General features: G+C 46.9%; 7 protein-coding genes across 7 annotated transcripts; 4 read left to right on the top strand and 3 right to left on the bottom strand.

Annotated features, from left to right (window-relative positions):
- Positions 1-525: 525 nt before the first annotated feature.
- Positions 526-4821, bottom strand: PVX_092825 (hypothetical protein, conserved; the record flags this gene model as incomplete). The annotated part of the gene is made up of 1 exon (XM_001615507.1): positions 526-4821. One exon carries the CDS (start codon positions 4819-4821, stop codon positions 526-528), a length of 4296 nt encoding a protein of 1431 aa, XP_001615557.1.
- A 2397-nt stretch (positions 4822-7218) lies between these two features.
- On the top strand, positions 7219-8041 carry PVX_092820 (60S ribosomal protein L41, putative). The gene is made up of 2 exons (XM_001615506.1): positions 7219-7479; positions 7828-8041. The coding sequence occupies exons 1-2, from the start codon at positions 7426-7428 to the stop codon at positions 7891-7893; spliced, it is 120 nt and encodes a 39-aa protein (XP_001615556.1). The 5' UTR covers positions 7219-7425; the 3' UTR covers positions 7894-8041.
- Positions 8042-8613: 572 nt separating this feature from the next.
- PVX_092815 (hypothetical protein, conserved) lies at positions 8614-9665 on the top strand (the record flags this gene model as incomplete). Its single annotated transcript, XM_001615505.1, has 2 exons — positions 8614-9390; positions 9522-9665. Exons 1-2 carry the CDS (start codon positions 8719-8721, stop codon positions 9663-9665), a joined length of 816 nt encoding a protein of 271 aa, XP_001615555.1. The 5' UTR covers positions 8614-8718.
- A 345-nt stretch (positions 9666-10010) lies between these two features.
- Positions 10011-11078, top strand: PVX_092810 (hypothetical protein, conserved). The gene is made up of 3 exons (XM_001615504.1): positions 10011-10308; positions 10467-10568; positions 10711-11078. Exons 1-3 carry the CDS (start codon positions 10165-10167, stop codon positions 10831-10833), a joined length of 369 nt encoding a protein of 122 aa, XP_001615554.1. The 5' UTR covers positions 10011-10164; the 3' UTR covers positions 10834-11078.
- A 24-nt stretch (positions 11079-11102) lies between these two features.
- Positions 11103-12487, bottom strand: PVX_092805 (40S ribosomal protein S21, putative). The gene is made up of 2 exons (XM_001615503.1): positions 12016-12487; positions 11103-11600 (listed from the first exon to the last, which is right to left on the bottom strand). The coding sequence occupies exons 1-2, from the start codon at positions 12127-12129 to the stop codon at positions 11466-11468; spliced, it is 249 nt and encodes an 82-aa protein (XP_001615553.1). The 5' UTR covers positions 12130-12487; the 3' UTR covers positions 11103-11465.
- Positions 12488-12954: 467 nt separating this feature from the next.
- On the top strand, positions 12955-15590 carry PVX_092800 (hypothetical protein, conserved). The gene is made up of 3 exons (XM_001615502.1): positions 12955-13362; positions 13631-14379; positions 14542-15590. Exons 1-3 carry the CDS (start codon positions 13296-13298, stop codon positions 14824-14826), a joined length of 1101 nt encoding a protein of 366 aa, XP_001615552.1. The 5' UTR covers positions 12955-13295; the 3' UTR covers positions 14827-15590.
- A 30-nt stretch (positions 15591-15620) lies between these two features.
- On the bottom strand, positions 15621-18793 carry PVX_092795 (hypothetical protein, conserved; the record flags this gene model as incomplete). Its single annotated transcript, XM_001615501.1, has 1 exon — positions 15621-18793. The coding sequence occupies exon 1, from the start codon at positions 18084-18086 to the stop codon at positions 15621-15623; it is 2466 nt and encodes an 821-aa protein (XP_001615551.1). The 5' UTR covers positions 18087-18793.
- Positions 18794-19551: the final 758 nt, after the last annotated feature.

Raw genomic sequence — 19551 nt, 5'->3', positions numbered from 1 at the left:
ACATATGTATGTGCCAGCTTGTCTGCACTTATGCCGAGCTAACTTCCACACCCCCTCCGTCTTCTTTAAATTGAAAAAATTAACAGCCGCAAAAATTAAGCGATTTCTTTTGCAACGCAGCAAATACCGCCATGTTTGTCTGCACTTCACTGTGTATGACAGCTCGCGCCGTTGTTTTTGCGTTTCTCCCCCCAATGGTAGATGGCTCAAAGGTAAGGTGAGCACAGGGTGTGCGGTGGCAGAGCCATCAATGAAATTGAGTGCATTTCGGCGCGTCGCATAAAATGTATGCTAAAAGGGGCACAAATAAAAAAAAAAAAAAAAAACAGAAAAACGGAGTAGCAGAATAGCAGTATAGCAAAATAGCAAAGTAGCAGAATGACGTGTCTCGCCCATCAGTGTGCACACACGTAAGTGCGATGGGGGGCCCTCCCCCTCAGGAGGTGTTCTCCTGGGGAAGGACGCAGAAGAGAGCCCATTCCCCCGACGGTGCAGCCGCACCATAGTCATCCCCACATAACTTGGCTAGCTACCCTGGGACGCCTTCCCCAACTCGTCCATCACATACTCATAAAGCACCCTCTTGTCTTCATCCCTAATTGCGTGGATTTTACAAAATATGTCAACGATGTATAAGGGGTCCTCGTCTTCCCGAATGGCCAAAGAGGCTATTTTATTTTCGGACAGCCTTATTTTCGTTTCAAAGTAAACGGGCTTTATTTTCACCTTGTAGAATCCCTTGTCAAAGCTGAAGGGGGAGAGAGTGGTAGTCTTCCCCCCTTGCCATTTGCTTCTAAAAGCATTTTGTGAATTCTTATCCCCATTTGTGTCCACTGGGATTCTAAACTCTAAGAAGTTATGCACTCTCCTCTTCTCCTCGACGCCCCGTTTGATCCTTTCAACCGTTTTGCTGTACCCCTTTGGAAGATCAGACAGGAATATCTTCACGTTGTCTTTTATTTCTGGGCTAAACTTACATTCGCTTTTAAATTTATTTTCCTTGGCTTCTTCAAATGCGTCCTTCTTCCTTTGGAGCTGCTCTTTCAGCTTCATGGCTTTCCAGTAGAGCAGCTCATTCCTATTTCTGTGTTTCATTTTGGTTTCCCGGTAGGGCTCCTCCTCCCCGCTGCTCCTACCGTCACTCTTTCGATGATCCATGTGGATGTCCTCTTCAAGAGGGATTTCCCCTTCAGTGTACCTCCCCCTGGTGTGATACCCTCTCATAGATGCCACCCCTCCTGCAGCTACCCCCACATGGGGATCCCCCACACGGATGCTTCCGCTCGATCGACCTACAACGTGGTCACTCATGAGTGCATCTTCATATCTGCTCATCGACGACATGCCTCTCTCATCATAGGCAATGTCTGTCCACCCGCTTCCAACCCGTGTGATTGCCTTCGCCCGAGCTGCGCGTCTATCCTCCCCACGAGCAGCAACATGGCGCTCCTCGTCAAACTGTCCTTTACCATTGTGAGGGCCTAATTTGATGCACCTCTCCCTGTGTATGTTACCCCCACCCCCCTTTCTGCCCTCCTCTTTGATGAAGCTCTTCACTCTGCTTGGCTGGGTGATGCTGACCCTGGGGTGGAAGGTACAATCTACCAGTTCCTTCTTGATGGACTCCTTTTTTTTTTCCTGAATTTTTTTTTTTTTCTCATTTTCCCTCGCGTTTATTTTGTTTAACCATTTGTTCAGCCTGGAATCTTCTTCTCTTTTCTTTTTCAAAAGTAAAAAGTCCTTCTGGTTGAAGCTGGTCGCGCTGTCTCCACCGGGGGAGCAATCGGGGGAGTAATCTGGTCCATGCAGGTACCCCTCAGAGGGGCCATACAACGATCCGTTCGGAGCCCCCCCCGGGACGCCTTCCATATCGCGCGAGATATCCTCATAAAACGCAACATCCCGTTCGATGTGTCTAATCAGCGCACGATCATACGTGGGGCTCTTCGAATAATTTGATCTTCCCCCCTCTTGAATAGCACCCTTTGGGAGAAAGCCTCTGCTACGTTTATCTAGTGTGTCTTTTTTGTCTCCCCGTAAGTGGGTGCCCCCAATGTTGCCTTGATTCCTCCTCCAGGTGTTCCCTCTTTCCTTGTGATTCATGCCCACATCACTGGGTCCCTTCCATGTGTCTTTTTCCAAAAAGGGGGATTTTTCTCCCCCCCTGGGATGGGCCTTTCTACCCCCTTCATCCATATCAGCCTCTTCAAACCTTTCACCTGAGTAGTAATACCCATCTGAGTTATCTCCCCCCAGGGTAGATGCACAATGAGGGAGCCCACCCCGTTCTCTATCACTGTAGGAACTTCCTCCATTTTTTGAAACGGACGGGAAGGCGACATCTCTGTGTGAATATATGTCTCTCTCCCTGGGGTACTCCATGCTGGACGTACAATTTGACCTGACCTGTTCATATTTTTTCACGTTCTTATCTCTCACATGGTAATTCTCTTCACTCCTCACGTAGGGAGCTACTTCCCCTTTGTGGTGTAACAGGGTCGATTCGATCCTTTGGAAGGGTTCCCATTCGTTGGTGCTCTGCTCTCTCACAGTAGGGCCATCATCCTGGGGGGGCCTCAAATCGAGCGCGCCCCACGTATAATTCCTATTTCCCCTGTTTGATTCTCCCAAGGTGTTCACCCCTTCTTCCGTTGCAACATCGCTGTTTCGCTCATTCGGGTCATCCTTCCTCTCTCCATCGAAATGGGAAGCGGTGTCATCACACTGGTCGGGTGCACCCCCAAACACTAGGCTCCCATCAGCGCTCCCCTTTATGCTGCCACCGGTTTGTTCGCAAAGGGGGAGACGTACCTTTCCGTTTTTCCTTTTCCCTTTTTCGATCGATATATTTGCCTTGAGGCCCACTTTTCTGTCTCCCTTCTTTACTTCATCTTCCCCCGTATCTACCTCCTCACTGGGGGAAGCTAACCATTTGTCGTTCACTTTGGCCTTCCCACCATCTGCATGGAACTTTCCACATGGGCCTTTCCTCCTCACACGGTTCCCATTAGAGAAGGCACTTGTGGACGTACCACTTGGAAGAGGACTCCCCCCTCTTGATACACTCATGATGCCACTTCCTCTATCTGATTGTGCCAAGTGAGAGGGTCCATTCGGCACCTTCAGATGAATACCATCCCTGCCACGCTTGTGTAACTCTGGCAGTTGCCCCTCTCCATCATGTGGGGACAACTGATCCGAACGTTTTTCCCCCTCAGGAGGGGGGTTATTACCCCGCTTTATCAGCGTCCCTTTTTTAGAATAATCTTCCTGCGGAATGGTCGACACCGTTGCCGAGGGGGGGGTAAGACCCTTTTTGCCGGGGGTTAAAGTCCCCACGGCATGCCCCTTAATAGGCCCCATGGCATACCCCTTAGTATACCCCTTCCCTTCCTTCGCCCCCACCACGGTGTGCACCAAATTGTTGCTCTCCACCTGGAGGCAGGCGCGGGAAAACTCCTCTCCGTAACTCCCCCCCAGCAGGGGGTTCCCCTCACCGGGGTGAGCACAACTGTTGTATGCGTCTCCCAAATAGTTGTCCACATTATTTCTTCCGAGCGCCTTCCTTCTGTCGTCCCTCCCCCGATGTTTTTTCCATTCACATGTTAGCCCATTTGGGGCTTTTAAAAAAATTAGACTCTCCCTTCTTTGGTTACCTTCACCCTTGTTATGATTTTTTTTTTTTTTCCTTTTCTTCTTCTTCTTTCTGCTTCTATACCTGTGGTGCTCCGTCAGGGTGGCCCCGTGTGAGCGTTCCCTGCGGTGGTCTTCAAAAGGGTTTTTTTTGTGGAGGTGGCACTTGGCTCCATCGGACTGGCTCCTCCGCATGGCTTCACTGGGGCGGCAATCACTGCCATCGCTGCTATCGCTTCCATCACTGCCACCATGTGGGAGTCCTCCTAACTGACCGACGCCCTGCTTGTGCCTCCTCCGGGTATGCGTGCTTCTTCCTGCACCCAAACTGGGGCAGCCCCTTTGGAAGGTACACCCCCCCTCGACGTAATCGCTACGGTAGGGTTGCCCGTCTTCCCCTTCTCTCACTTTATCATCATCAGAAGAGGGAGGGGAAGCATTGTGCAACCTTACGCGTTGACTAAATGGGGCCACCTTCGTCGCGCGTTCTGGTCCTCCGGAAGTAGCATGCATCTCCTCAGCCACGTCCAGCTCCGTCTCACTGAGGCCGCTTCTCAACAAGCTGCGAATGGCTCGTTCTGTTTTCTCCCGCTGCTCCTTTCTCTGCCTACTCTGGGAATGCGGCGATTCCCCCTTCCTCTGTGTGTACGACGCACGAATGCCATCCTTCCTGCACGTGTTACCTCCGTTCGGTTGGAGAGCCGACTGGCTGCGGGCTCCCCGATTATCATTGGTAGTACCCCTGGTAGTGCCCCACGTGGAGGCCCTTCCATCGCCCCGGTCCGCGGCATCCATCCGCAGTTTATCCTTCCGTAGAAACTCTTTAAAATAAAAGTGAAACTTATTCATTTTTTTTATCAAATTGGTGACTTCATTTTTTATTGGGCATTTGGCTGACCCTCCGGCGGAGTCCCTTTTACCGTGCCCCTTCCTGCTCCTCCTTTCGAGATGGCTGTTTTCCTTCCGTTCATTCATCAGCAGAAATATAAAATCATGCAGCTCGTCCTCCGGAATCATCTTCTCCCTCGTGTCCACCAACAAGTTGTATGTCTTTTCTACAAACCGATCGTTTACATTATTTATTAATTCGAGGTCAAAATTTTCCTTCGCGTAGATTCTAATTTTGGACACGTCTATCAGCACGTCTGCATCGAGCAACGTGTTTTTTAGGTTCTTCAGCGGAGCCATTTTCTCCCTCCGCGGGGGTCTGCCGGGCGAGGGAGAACTGCCTCCCCTAGAGTCTGCCTCTCGTCGCTGCCTCATTGGGGGAAGACGAAGCGGGAGGAGGAGTCCGAACAAATTACCCACGGGGAGCGAATCTACATTTATGCACAGGCAAATCGGGGTGGCTAACGAATGTATTGAGAGCACTGTACAAACGGTAGGGCACCTTCCCCCTAAGGAGTCTCTCCTTTTTTTTGCCTACTATACATATACATAGCATGCACCTGATTAGGTTTTCCAACACTTAAAAGATTTGGGGACCCCTTTACTGCTCCGTCATACGGTAAGAATGCCTCGCAAAAAGGGATGCTCACAAAATGCACACATTAAGTAGTGCTCCCCCTTCCACAAAAAAAATAAAATAAAAAAAATAAATAAAGAAGGAAGAAGCACTCAGTGAGCCGTCCTTCAATTTTCCGTTGCAGCCGGAGTAGGCAGAACTCACTTAAAATGTCGAAGCGGTTGAGATAACTTCTTTTTTGAAAGTAAAAAAAAGGCAAATTTTTTTTTTTTTTTTTTTTTTTTTTCTCCCGATGATGCAGTACATTGGGGGGAGATTCCAAGACAGGCCGCTTTCACCACAAAATAGCGGCACGCGTCATGCCATACATCCTATTTGCTTTCCCCTCCAACAGCCGCAAAAAACAAAACAAAAAAAAAAAAAAAAATGAAAGAACAGTTGTTAAAAAGATTATACATTACACATTACACATTGCACACAGCTTGCCCACCCTCTCTTTTTCCTTTCCCTTTTTTGCAAGAATTTCTAAAAAGTTTTTTCCCCCATTATATGAGCGGTCCTCCATTCTACTAGCGAAATTGGCCATGTATACATCATGTGCATGACATAAAGGGGGGGTCTCCCCATCCGGCCTTCATGCCCACAAGGAAGGAAACGTTTCTCCTTCGCGCAATTGTTATAGCAGCTAAGGTAAGGGCTTAGGAAAAGCCATTAGTCAGTCTCTGCAGGGGGGAATACATGGGCTGTGCCAGATGTGACTTCCTACACCCCTATTGCAGTTGTTCCCCTTCAGGTGGTGCCCACTATGGGTGTACAAAGTCAAAAGCGGCACATATCACATAGGAGGGGTGATCACTCCTGGGTGGTCAAAGGGGAGTCCACACACATTCAACGTGATGGAGAGTACCCCCCAACCGCTTATAGATACATATACGTACAACGACGCGTCGGTGCTTCTTCCCCTTCTATGCCTACCCCCTTATGCATTTCTTTTTTTCCCTTTTTTCCGTTTTGCAATTCTGTTCCTTCGGAGCTACGAACCAAGCTCGGCTGCCCAATCGTGGAAGGGGGACAAAAGATTACACCAAAAGGGAACAAAAAAATTTTCACATTAGCAATGCTGAAGTGGGCCCGGTTTGTCCCATCCCCTGCGCTGCGCTGCGCTTTGGTTATGGAACCCCATTGATCACTTAGCTCCACTGGCAATTTTTTTTTTTTTTTTTTTTAATCTTCATTTAATTTGCCAGTGGAACTTCACCTTTATGAAGGCCATTTCAGCAGTGTCGCGTTCCTCGGGGATGCCTCTCCCCTTTTGCTGGTCACTCCTCTCCCCCTTTTGGTGATGACATTCATCAAGGGAGGCATACAAAAATCCGCAGCTGCTCCTTCGCTTTTACTCCAATCAAGTGGCGAAGCAACTCATCAGTTATCGCAAAAAAAGCGAAGGTACAAAATATTGTGCACTTTTTTTTTTTTTTTTTTCCTTTATTGTTCTTTTCCCCTTTTTGTGCAAAAGAAATTTAAAGCTATAAAAGTGCCCCTGCAGAGGGGGGGGGTGTCGATTCTGCGTGCATACTCTCATACGCACTTGGCGTATCAACACGTATACGACATGGTGCGTCGCGCGATGTGCTCATATGTTGGTCGAATGTGAAAGAGCGAGGCGGTGGTTTTTCTGCATTATGAGGAGTAGCGCCGTGCCTGAAAAATATACGCCTAACTGCTCGTGTTCATACGTAGTATGTATGCCGTGGGTTGGGGATCTTCCCTGGGGGGCACCATGCTGTGCCTTTGCTACATACGTGTACAGTACCGTATGCTCATGAGCAGTGTGGCTGGCACGTCGTTCCCCCTCCTCGGTGATAATAATACCCCCGTTGTGCGGTCGTAGAAAAGCGGTGGCGAGGGGCCATACATATTCGCCGTTGACCCCACAGCATACCCTCTCCCATTTCGGGCCTCTTTTTTTTTTTTGGCAATTTTTTTATCAAGAAAGCAGAAGGGGTACAAAAACAACGCGAGGCAGAGGAGCAAATGCTGCGCAAAAAAAAAAAAAAAAAAAAAAAACTCCTCACTTGAACATCACCATATGGTATATATTTAAAAAAAAAAAAATAAATAAATCAAAACAAAACAAATTGAAAGTTAAAAAAAAAATTAAACAAAACAAAACGAATCAGAGAAGCGAACAACTTTTCTGAAAAAAAAAAAAAACCTTTTAGTGGAAGTTACATTCATCCATTTGAGTGGGGCCAAGTCAGGAAGAAAAAAATCTCCTTTCACTTTTTTTTTAAACTCCCCTCAAAAGGCCAATTCAAAAAGTCACCATGGCACATGGGGCTAGTCGTTATAAGAAGTCCAGGGCGAAGATGCGCTGGAAGGTGAGAGAGAGAAAGAAAAAAAAAAAAAAGAAAGAAAGAAACAGTTAATGGAAAATGCCATACCGTTAATTCCCTGCGTTTATGTTGCAAAGATTGCTTCTCATCCAACACGTTTTTTGTACCGTGCGTGGATACGGCGGCGAACCAACTTTGTGGGCCTATCTCCTTTATGCCTTCAAATAAAACTCCCCTGCCCATTGTGTTTGTTCTTCCCCCAGAAGTTTTGCCGCTGCTGCATGTTTGTGTGAGCGAGGCGGTGTAGCAACACGAGTGAGGTTTACCTCCGCCACTATGCCGCATCACCGTTGCAATATTTATTTATTTATTTATTTTTTTTTTCCCCCACAGTGGAAGAAAAAGAGAACGAGACGATTGCAAAAGAAGAGAAGAAAGATGAGACAGAGATCGAGGTAATTTCCACCACCTCACAGCAGCTGTTGTTTTGAAGCGGAAACGCGGAAGGAAGAACGAGAGAGAGATAAATAACACCTTATACACACGAACGTACACAAATAAATACATTTACGCTTTGGCCAAATAGGGGAAACCCATCCTTTGAAAGAAAAAAAAAAAAAAAAAAAAATTCTTCAAATGTAAATGCGAAGTTTTTATGACATACAAATGGATGTACTTTCATTATGCTGAAAAGGATTTTCTTTTTTTTTTTTTTTTTTTTTTTTTGCCCCATAAGTTATTCACCCTACACACATTTGTGCATGTGCATATCGAAATAACTTTTAAGAACAAAAATAAATGTTAATAAAAAAAGTATGCCTCAGGTATAGGTACGGATAATGAAAGAAAAACGGCAGAGGTCCATTTGGTGTTGTCTCTCATACGTCCGCAGGAGGACGCGGAATGCCGTTTTAAAGTTCCCTATTGGTACGCGGTTTCGCCAGTCAAGTGGTTAATTTTTTTTTTCTCCTCCTCCCCCTCATCATTTCGCTGCTCATACACCACGTGGTGTCTTTTTTTTTTTTTTTTTTGATGCACAAAATGTGACATTCCTTTTGCGCGCTGCAAGAGGAGAAGCGAATAGTGGAGGTGGATCGCTCTTTAAGTCATCGTCGCGATGGGAATAAAAAAAAAATGAAAAAAATCCACAATGGTGTACCGCCTTGCATGGTAAAGAATACCCCCGGTGAGTCGCCAAAGCGCGGAGCGAGTCATTGCACGGTTAGACTGTCCCCCGCCAATGTGGTAAACCGCTTAACCGGGTGAACCGCCACACTTCACAAGATGAGTGATCCGGGGGAGAACGCCCAGGCGACCCCGTCCGACGAGGAGTCCAGCGACTCGTACTACAAGTCAAAATTTAAGTTCAAAAAAAATTCAATAGAAATAAAAAAAAAAAGTTTGTTAAAGGACAAAATAAAGAAGGTAGACATCGAGCGGATCATCAGAAGCGACCCCATCCTCAGCAAAATCAACAGGCCGCCCGAAACTGAGGGGGAGGTCTTTTGCCTCGCCACGGGCAGTGAGAATTCGAAAGGTCAGCCGAGCAGTCCCCCTGACACCGCCGCTCAAAATGCAAAGAAGCCTAAAAACAGCAGCGTCGTCTACTTCAAAGAACCCACGCTCACACACAAAGAAATAAACCTCCACGATGGCAAAGATGCGAAAACGGACAAACGGGAACATCCAAACGGAACAGATGAAAGTGCTCCACTAAAAAATAAATGCCTCCCTACCAGTGGCGGCATGAAAAAAAGCTTCCTTTCGTCTGGAAAAAATAAAAATAAAAAAAAAATTACAAGTGGAATCCTCAACGATGCGTACAGCTTGGACGGGGTGAAGTCTCCACCGGGGAATGCTCCGAGGGGTCACATAGGCAAACCCGCCACAAAGGATGACGAAACGAAAAAGAAGGAGTTGTCTCCTCTCGCCATTATTAAGAAGCACGGTCGACTGGTAATAATCGCCTGAGGGGGGGCCCCCCGCGCTCTACGCAGTTCGTGCCCTCAACTATGGCGGCAGGAATGGCGGTAGCAATGTCAGCAGCAATGACAGTCGCAAACCCATTTACACCTCCACCCCGGCAGGCCAACCAAATCGACGAAATCCACACCAGCAACGGTGAAGAAATAGAACACCTCCGCAGCGAATATGCCTCGATCAAAAATGACCTCCACAAAATTATGAGCATAATGAATGTGGGTCAGCGGGCCGTTTCTTCTTTGAAGTGAAGGGGGAGGGGCGGGGGCCTCCGGTCCGACAAGGTGTGAACACACTGAGGAGGTGAAGTTGAAAGCCACCTCTCCATGTGTACCTACAGTGTGCTGAAAAAATTGGAGGGGAATCACAAATGGTATATTCCCCAGAGGGGTACTTACACAAGTGGATCTCCTTCACCTCGGGCTGTACCTCCCAGGTGAGGCGAAGGTGGCTTCCCCACTTTGCACTAACAAGCAGATGCCTTTGCGCACCGGGTTTTGAATCACCAGAGTAGAATCACCTCACACTTCTATACACTTCTGCCCCTATGCGGAAGGCAAAAAAAAAAAAAAAAAAAAAGGGAACAAATAAGAAAAGGTACAAAAAGGAAGAAAAGTCTGCAGAGGGAGTACCCACAACTACGCATTAACAAGCTCGCATTAAAGGCCCTGCCAAACAGAGCGCGCAGAAGGACCCATTGTGACCCTCCCCCCTACGCAGCCCCTTCCCTTTGTTTCGCCAGCACGAACGATGAATGGCTACCCCTTTTTCAGATGCACAGATATTAACAGGCGGGTAGCTCTCTCGAGCCTTTTTTTTTTGGTACCCAAAAGGGGTGTTCTCCAGTCGAAATTTAAGAAAAAAAATGAAACGTCCTTTAACTTCCCCTTTAAGGTAGATTCAGTGAAGGGGGAGGGACCATCTTCGTTCATTTATTTGCTCCCTTGTCCATTTTGTATCTGTGCCGTCTGCGGCACGCCATCCTCACCTATTTGTACCCCCCAACTGGCAACCCCACAGTGTGTGAATCCCCTTTTCTACCCTCACCACAGGTCAGCAGGACGACCTCTGGGAACTTACCCGTCTATCCGAAGATAAGGAGACATGGAACGATTGTTACGACTGTTGTGCGGCACATATATGGCGATGTGAAGGTTAGTTGTGGTTGCCATTATCCTCATGGGGTAGCCAGTTTGCCCTCCTGAACATGCAAACGTGTGTGTGTCTGCCCACATGGGGAAAACCGCTTTGGACACCCCTCCACTGATGCCCACACTTCTCTGTTCCCCCCCCTAGGCGTTCAAGGAACACCTGCGGACCATATGCGAAGCGCCAGTGAGAGAGCACATTGGCTACATCGAAGTGAAGGGGATCCACACGATGAAGATAAAGCAGTGGTTGCAGCACATCGGCTTCTGATTTTTTATCTTCCTATTCGGTGAACCCCTACCCCTTTGGTGCTTCCCTCTTTTGGGAAAGCTCCCCGTCAGGTTGGCATGCTGCGGGGGGGGTTACGCGCCAAAGAGGTACTACACATTAGCACCTTTTCACGTTCATGTTCATTTTCATCTTTTTTTTTTCCTTTTTTTTTTTCCTTTTTGTCCACCCGCGCAAACTCCCCTTTGTTAATAAAACAGCATCACCGCTCCGGTCAGCTTTCTACACCGCACCTTTGCGATGGAGCTTCCGTTGCACATTTTTTTTCCACGCGTTTAGTTTCTCTCTTCTCGGAGTTCCTCTGTTTGTCTTTCGATTCGCGCCGCCAAGTCAGACGCACGCGCAGGAGGGGCGTTTCGTTGGGCGGGAAAACACAGTAAATGGATCGCAAACCCCAAAAGGGGAAAAATTGCGAAAAAATATGCAAAAAAATAAGCAAAAAAACATGCAATAAAAAAAAGCAAAGGTTAAAATAACGCAATAGGGGTACCGGCGAAGTGGGAAAAATGGCCTGGCAGGTGGCCATGCGCTTCATCCGCGAAACGTCCACACGTCTTCACATCTTCACATCTCCACATCCTCGCTTCTTTACTTCTTCACCTATGCGCGCCTCTCTAATTCGAGAAGGACAACATCGTCTTCTCGTGGAGGAGACGGTTCAGGCAGGCGTCCGATTCTCCCTTCTGTCTGACGTGGCCGGCAATGGCAAAGGTCTCCATTTCGCCCGTGTACACTCCATTCTTGTTAACCTGCGGGTTGGGGTGCAAAAAAATAAACATGCAATGTGTTCACCAATTGGAGTATACGTGTGGGGGCATACAAAAATTTGCGAAGAATGATTTGGTTGGCAGCCCGCGCCACTCAAGGAGCTTTCCACAATGAATAATGGTGCTATGGAGTTCCGTGCAGCTCATTTTTTTTTTTTTTTTTCACTCCTTTTTCGCTTTTTTTTCGCCTCTTCCTTCTCCCTCCTTTGTTATGTTACGCGAAACTTGTTAACCGCTCCCCGGCAGAAGTTCGCCTACGAGCGCACGTCCCATTTGGTGGGGCCCAACAGCACACGCAGGCGTTTCTATACGCGGGGGTTCACTCTCTCCACGGTTAAAATACTCCCTTCGCGTTCCCTCTTTTTTCTTTTTTAACCGCTCCATGTGAGCTGCTTACCATGCCGACGTTAATTTGAACCGCTCCGTGCTCCTTGGCGGGGATGAGTCTCGATGTAGCCGAGCATTTCCTGGGGATGTAAATGTCAACTAAAACTTTCTGGTCATTAAACATTTTAATAAACGAAAAGGGTGAGGAAATGAGGGGGGGGGAGGATAAATGGCCAAACTAGGTGGAAGTAAAAAGCATACAAGTGTGAATGCTCCAAATGGGAAATCTTTTTTTTTTTAAATTTTGTAATTGCTACAAAAGGGTGATGATACGATACAAATAGTTCGGTATACCAAAATTATTCTTTTGTTTGTTTCGTGACTCGCTTTTTTTGCAATCCGTTTGTTCGGTCAACATATATATATATATGTTTTTTTTTTTTTTTCCTCTTTTTGTGCAATTGTTATGCGAGATACACTTGATAAATTGCCGAGCCGTATTTTTATTATTTTTTTTTTCTTCTTTTTTGCTGCTTCACCCCGGGGAAGAAAAATTGAACTCCAAAAAAATAAAAAAATAAAATAAAGCGCCAACGGGGATGAAGCGGGGCTTGAAGGGGCGAGGAAAAAAAAAAAAAAAAAAAAAAAACCCCACTGACGAGTTCACCCCTCTACGGTATAGTAACAACCCACCAGTGGAGAGGAAAAAAAAAGGAACAACTTGGAGGTACATATAAAGGGGGACAAGCAACGCCTTATTCAACATGATGCGTTTTTTTTTTTGAGGAAAGGTACCCCCTAAATGGCGCTCCACAAATTCAATCTGGTCACAAAAAAGAATCAGAAAAGTTCGCTCCCCCTATGTGGGCCAACGGTAACGTGAAGTGTTTATTCCCCCTTGGGGCAGACCATCCGGCGCAAAAAAAAAAAAAAAAAAAAAATGAAAAAAAAATCATACAAACGTGTAAACATGCAAAGGGGCAACCATACAATCGTGCAAACCCCCTGCAGAAAAAACAAAAAATGTGACTCGACACATTTGCGCATGTCCGAAACGCAGGCCACGTAGAGGCTCCACGTAAAGCACAATCGGATCGTATGTAAATACCAACGTATGTGTGTCTCCTCCCATCTGTTCACTGCGAACCTGCGCAGTTACCAAAAATTTATGACTTTTTCCTTCCCCTTTTGAACGACACGAAAGGATGCAACTTGCCAATTCGCTCAACTGTTTGTGGTTAAGGAGGCACCCTCATGTTACGTGAAAGAAAAAGGAGTTTCCCTCCCTCGACTTAGTCTTTTTCCTCCACCCCCTCATCATTACGTCCTCTCCAAATAGGGCCCTAAACCATGGAGGAGTATTCCACCAGTGCCGATTCGCAGCTGGCGGGGGTCCACTTGAATAGGAAGCTGCCAAGTAACAGCGCAGAGGGGAGCCCACAGTGGGGGCGGCTGATCAAAGCGGATCAACGCTGATCAAAATTGATTTCACTTCTTTCGCTGACCACGGCTGGGAAGGCCTGCCCAAATATGCCAAGCGAGCGAAACGAAGCCGCCGCTCAAACTGCCCCTCCCACACGCCTCATCTGGTCGATGCCCCCCATCTGATCTCCTGACCGCTTATTCCTAACCCACTACTTTACGCGCACTTCCCATTTTTGCATTTTCTTTTCCCCCCCTTGAAGACGAAACGCTGTACCGCCTCCAACAGCACGTCGTGCCGGAGCTCTCCCCCAAGGACTACAAAGGATGCGGAGGAAAAATATGCGTCGTGGGTGGTAGCGAAGTGTACAGTGGTGCCCCCTTCCTATCAGCCATGAGCGCCTTAAAACTCGGAGCTGATTTATCCTTCGTCATAACAGCCCCGGAAAATGGGATCCCCCTCAAGTGCTACAGCCCAGAGCTAATTGTCTACCCATATCTGTACAGCCAAAAGTCAAAAATAAGCAAAATCCCCGGGGACGAATTACAAAAATGCGTAGACTATTTGTCCAATCGAATTGACTGTTGTGTTCTTGGGCCAGGTCTTGGCTCCATCGATGAGGTGACCAAAGATTGCCTCATCTGTATAATTAAAAAAATGGTAAAAAAAAACGTCTTCCTAATTCTCGACGCAGATATGATTGAATTTGCCTTAACCAATAAAGAGGTACTTTGCTTAATACAAAATTATGAGCACTGCCTTTTTACGCCAAATAAAAATGAGTTTAGGAAAATGATTTTTCTCCTCTCGGAGGATGACCCAAATTTGACGCTTGAGCATCTGACCACGGACAGAGTTGTTCATCACGGTCATAAGTTGATGGGCATCCTTGATGGTCCAAAGATACTGATTAAGGGTCTCCACGACGTGTTTATTTCCAGGGATTTTTTTTTCGTCTCCTCCGTTGAGGACCCCTGTTTGAAGAGGCCGGCGGGGCTGGGCGACGTGCTGGTGAGCGCGACGCGGCTGCCTTGCGGTTGGCACGAGCGGACATGCACGCGAGTGTATGCGATTGCAAATGTATAACCTTGCAAATGTATAACCTTGCAAATGTATAAGCGTGCAAATGTATAAACGTGCCCATATGCACACTCACCTCCGCACCACCTGCAGACCGGACTGCTGGCCGTTTTCCGCGCCTGGGCGGGGAAGAAGAAGGGCAAGTTTTCCCCAACGCTGAAGGAGGCCCTCCACGTGGACTCCACCGACGGACAGAACGAATGCCTGGACGCGCTCTCCGCCTTTTGCGGCAGCTTCTTCCTAAAATATTTGTGCAGAGAGGAATTTAAAAAGTGCCACCGGGGGCTCCTCGCCTCGGACGTCATAAAGGGAATTCCCCACCACTTCCACTTCCTCTACGATGGGGGGGGGGACCGCCAGCCTCGCTTTCCTGGCTAGCGTGCGGGAGCGACTCTACATGTGGGCACACCTTCCAACATATGGGCACACGTCCACTCGTCCAAATGCACCTCTGCACGTACCGCGCATGCATCGCTTCACTTAGCGATAAACCCCTCCTTCCATAAAACAAAAATGGCGTAATGGCGTAATGGCGTAGTGACGCACCGGGTGCGAAGGAACAGTCGGAATGCTCCCCTCTGCGCACCGCCTTTTTTAAAAACCGCGCATGCGAAGGCGAGTCGTTTTCGCGAAATGGACACACACACTGGGGGATTGAGGAGGGCCGCCGCGAGGCGACCACCAAGTTGACATGTTGCAAACAAAAAAGGAAATTCAAAATGGGCAAAAGGGCGCAACGTGGCGAAGCGGCAAACCGCAACGTGGCAAAATCGAAGCGTAGCAAAACGGCGCTGCGAATCACGGCCGCAAAACGAAAAAAAAAAAATGAGTCACAGCGGAGGGGCGCCAAAACGCAGAGATGCGCAGCGCGACGGAACGGCAAACGGAAGGAATAACAAAAGGGAACACACCGCGGAGTGGACCAAAAGTCTCTTCTCGCAAAAGAAGAAGCAACAACTGGTTGCGAAGCGGAACGGGAGCAGCAGGGGGGAGGGCAAAATGGGGGCGTCTCACGGGGGTGCTTAAGCGGTACCCATTATAAGCCAGTTGGCGCTTCTGAACAGAATTGCGCGCGGTATGGCGACCGTATTGCACAAAGCTTTGAAGACTATCACTCATGGCTACCCCTAACTAACCACCCTAACTGACCACCCTAATGACCACCCCTAACCCTAACTGACTATGTGGAAGTCCATCAAATCCTCCAGCGAGAGGGAGTTCTGGCTGGGGGTCTCCCCCTCCCTCTCCCTATCCTTGTACCACTTGGGAAAGGTGTAGTGCTCGTACTGCATGGAATTATATTCGGTGGACCTCGTCATCGATATGGTGTTGTCCCCCTTCGAAATGACCTCCATGGATCCCCCAATGGGGATGGTTTGAAAGCGTATAGACAAATTTAGGAGCAACTTCTTCCAGCTTTTTGGAAGCTTCTTCGAGTTGCGTAAAAACAGAGCTCTCTTATACCTGTTGTAGGTAGATGCGTATAGCCTCTTCTGTTGGTACATATGCTTCACATAATTCTTATCAATATCACTATAGAAGAGATTCAAATTTTTTGCGAAAAGGGAATGGAAACTGTCTGTGTATTCATGTGCGTTTTCCTCAGTGGCGGGGTAAAAATACTCCTTGAGGTCTTCCAAGTCATCCGTTTCGTTTTCCTCCTCATTGTCATTCTTAATGGCATATTTTTTGAGGATCTCCATTTTTCGTTTCTCAAAAGGAAGGATCGAATTACGTAACGTGTGCAGACTCACCCCCAACAAAGCTGCTTCTAACTCATCCCTCGGTTGCATAAACTCCTCAGCTGATAGACGGAACGTCCCCCAGTGGACTCCAATGGCCGTTTCTGCCTTTATATCCCTCCATATCTTCACAGACTCCCAAGGATGCACATGATGATATTTGAGAGAGTTATTCGGTTCGTACGCTCCAATAGCAATTGCGGCTAAGTGGAAGGGGCCATGCAGCCGTCCGATTTTTTTAAACTCTTCGAAATTTTCTTTCAAGTACGCTGTGTCTCCTGAGAAATAAAACCGATGCTTTGGACCCTTCAATATTAAGGACCCCCACAGGGTGTGGTTAATATCACTAAGATTGTCCTTCCGACCTGACCAGTGCAGCGTGGGAGCGTATATAATTTTATATTTAAACACTTGCTTCTCCCCATTTTTACTATTCCATATGCCATCCTTACACTGGAACTGTTTATGCGAAATCCAGCAGGAGACCCACCTTTCATCACCCCAGGAGAGCTCAAAAATTTTGGCTGCCTTACAACCTTCTCTTATAAAAAAGCTAGCTGTACCTTCTGGCACATACCACAAGACGTGCTGGAATTTTTTCAACTTACATAATACCCGAACGTCTTCCTCCATAATGTGATCATGATGATTATGCGAAACGAACACTGCGTGTAGGTCGTCCGGCAGATTCCTTATATTACAAGGCGACTTGGTGATCCTTTCTCCTAACCCTCCCATAATTTTTACATTAATCCAATTTATTAACGATCTAGTTAATCCCTTCAAACTCATCAAATCAATTTTAAAAACGGGATCTACCAATATTTTGAACCCATCCACTACAACCAAGCCGGTGGCATGACCCAACCATGTGTAGTGAATACCATAAAAATTCGGGTCCTTCACATTATTCTTTTTAAAAAAGTGCGTGTATATATCTGGCCTTTGTACAAATCGAGGAGACAAAACAGGCATTTCCTTTTTCAAAGTCACCTTATCTACCTTCTGTGCCATTCGATGGTTCTTAAACCAAGTAAATAAAAAGGCGTAAAATTTTGCATTTTCAATAATTTTTTCTACATCATCTTGGGTAATCACATCCCAGGGGTAAATGTACTCCTTATCAATTTTAATAGCCTTCGTTAAACTGTGTGGGGAGATGGCTTGCTTCAGGAAGCTCCTAAAATAGACGTAACATTCTGTGGAGAGCGCTCTTTGGTGAAGGGAGTAATTCAAACTCGTCTGCCTCAAATATTTCATATTCTCCGAGTAAACGCTTAGAAAATTATTGTCTATTATTTCCGTCCCCGCGACATTCTTCAGACGAATCGTGTTGTCGCTCTTCCTGTTGGGGATGTAAATAAACTCGTCGTCCTCGAAGGGGAAGTTCTCGCTGTCTCCGTTTCGGCTGAAGTACGGCTTCACGGCGGACCCCCCCTTTCGCCCACTGCTAGCGAAATCGTGTGTGCCATAGCTGCCCCCGTCGGAGGCGTCCTCCTTCACCTCCTGCAAGTTGCTGATGCCCTTCCTTACGATGTACAGCACCAGGGAAAACGCAAAAAGGGACATCACATTTCCTCCGCGCCAGTCCTTCCTCGCTGACTTCTCACTCAGGAAGGGCAAAAAAAAGGATTTTTTCTTTTTCTTTTTTTTCGCGTATCTTTTTTGGACCCCCTCCATGGAGTTCGCATCCCTCATTGGGGAATCTCCCTCTCCGCCATCCAGGCTGGACGCCCCGTCGGATCGAAAATTTCCACTTTGTGCTTCATCCTTATGTACCTCTCCTCTTGGCGCTTCTCCGGGTTTCACTTCACCCCTCTTTTCAGAACCCGACACACCCTCACCTTCTCCTCTCAACTCGCTCGAGATCATATTTCCCTTCTGCCATGTGAACATCGCCTCCTCCTGGTCTTAAGTAACATGCTGGCTACGCCGTCCGTCGGAGCTGCGAGCAGAAACACGCTTCGTCTCGACGAGCGCGCTTTAGCGAAATGGGGATTGGGGCCTCTGCTCGCCGACGTACACACACCTTCACGTTATCCACGTACGCTGCTCGATTGACACAAACAAGGGGAAAAATAAAACTCTCTTCGCCTTTGACCTTTTGGAGCGAAGTTTCTCATCTCTACATTTTAAAGCTGGAAAGCTGAAGTTTTGTTTTCCCCCCGTTGGTCGGTTTGCCTTGTTCACGGGGTTTGCCTTGTTTGCCTGGACGCTCGTTTGCCGCGCTTGCCCTTTTGCGATGCCCTTCCGGTTATGCAGCTTCAGGGTATCTACGCTAGGCGCCCATCAACGATATGTATGCAGATGGACGAGCGTACGACGCACGAGTGGGCCGATGGACCAGTCGCCGAATGTACGTAAATACGTTCAAACGTGCGAATGTACTCACCGCGTAGGAACTCAATTGCAGTTGGGCACCCTTTCCTTTCAGTGGCAGAGCTGCGCGTCATATAACGGCAATTCATGCATATCTGATTCACCGGGCAAAGGCAAACTTCCTCGTGCGCGTCGAAAAGGAAAAACAGTTTCTACTATCCTTCTTTATTTGGCGTAATCATTTTTTCACTGCCACGGCAATTTAGATATTTCTTTTTCGTATTAATCGATCTGATTTTTTTTTTTTTTTTTTTTTAACCTCTCCTATACGCTCGCAAATTTAAGAACAGTTGCGAAAAAAAAAAAAAAAAAAAAAAAAATTCATATAAAAAATTTATATACAAATTTATATACAAATTTATATGCAAATTTATATGCAAAATTATATGCAAAATTTATGTACAAATTTTATTACAAAATTCATGTACAACATTAATTTATAAATTTAATTCGCAAATTTAATTTACCAATGGGGGCTGCAGAAGTGGCTAAAAGGCAAAATTCCAAGAGCGCTTCCAAAATCGGTTTCAAAAGCGGGTTAAAATAAAAATACCCCCGCGAACGTTTCTAAAAGGAGGATTTAAATGTAAAGAGTTAAAAAGTACAGATTTAAACGCACAAAATTAAATGAAAAAATTTAATCGCACAAATTTAAGCGAACAATTTTAAATGTACAAATGTAAATAGAGAAATTTTAAAAATTCACAGATTAAGCGAAAACGCGGTGGGTTACAAGTTGCTTAGTGGGGTAGAACGTTTCGGCGGACTGGAGGGAACCACAAGCAAAGTTTGCAAAAAGGGCCAAAATAAATATACCTACATAATAGTTGCAGCCCGGGAAAGGGCGCAAAAACCGTGGGGGAAAAACGGATGTAGCAAAATTCAAGGAGCGCAGAACGAGTGGGAAGGCACTGCCCTTTTTCAGGCGCCTTAAAATAATTACGCCCTCCCGCTCCACAACATACTTCCTACATGCACGCAC

Source organism: Plasmodium vivax, chromosome 9 (genome assembly GCF_000002415.2).
Source record: "Plasmodium vivax chromosome 9, whole genome shotgun sequence".
Lineage (NCBI taxonomy): Eukaryota > Apicomplexa > Aconoidasida > Haemosporida > Plasmodiidae > Plasmodium > Plasmodium vivax.
This window is presented reverse-complemented; position numbering and strand designations above follow the sequence as displayed.

Coding starts and splice junctions, on each gene's coding strand:
- PVX_092820 (XM_001615506.1), top strand. CDS start 7,426: ATGGCACATGGGGCTAGTCGTTATAAGAAGTCCAGGGCGAAGATGCGC. Junction 7,480..7,827: donor GGGCGAAGATGCGCTGGAAG/GTGAGAGAGAGA, acceptor TTTCCCCCACAG/TGGAAGAAAAAGAGAACGAG.
- PVX_092810 (XM_001615504.1), top strand. CDS start 10,165: ATGAATGGCTACCCCTTTTTCAGATGCACAGATATTAACAGGCGGGTA. Junction 10,309..10,466: donor CCTTTAACTTCCCCTTTAAG/GTAGATTCAGTG, acceptor CCCTCACCACAG/GTCAGCAGGACGACCTCTGG. Junction 10,569..10,710: donor ACATATATGGCGATGTGAAG/GTTAGTTGTGGT, acceptor TCCCCCCCCTAG/GCGTTCAAGGAACACCTGCG.
- PVX_092805 (XM_001615503.1), bottom strand. CDS start 12,129: ATGTTTAATGACCAGAAAGTTTTAGTTGACATTTACATCCCCAGGAAA. Junction 11,601..12,015: donor TTCAAATTAACGTCGGCATG/GTAAGCAGCTCA, acceptor CCCAACCCGCAG/GTTAACAAGAATGGAGTGTA.
- PVX_092800 (XM_001615502.1), top strand. CDS start 13,296: ATGGAGGAGTATTCCACCAGTGCCGATTCGCAGCTGGCGGGGGTCCAC. Junction 13,363..13,630: donor CTTGAATAGGAAGCTGCCAA/GTAACAGCGCAG, acceptor CCCCCCTTGAAG/ACGAAACGCTGTACCGCCTC. Junction 14,380..14,541: donor CGGGGCTGGGCGACGTGCTG/GTGAGCGCGACG, acceptor CACCACCTGCAG/ACCGGACTGCTGGCCGTTTT.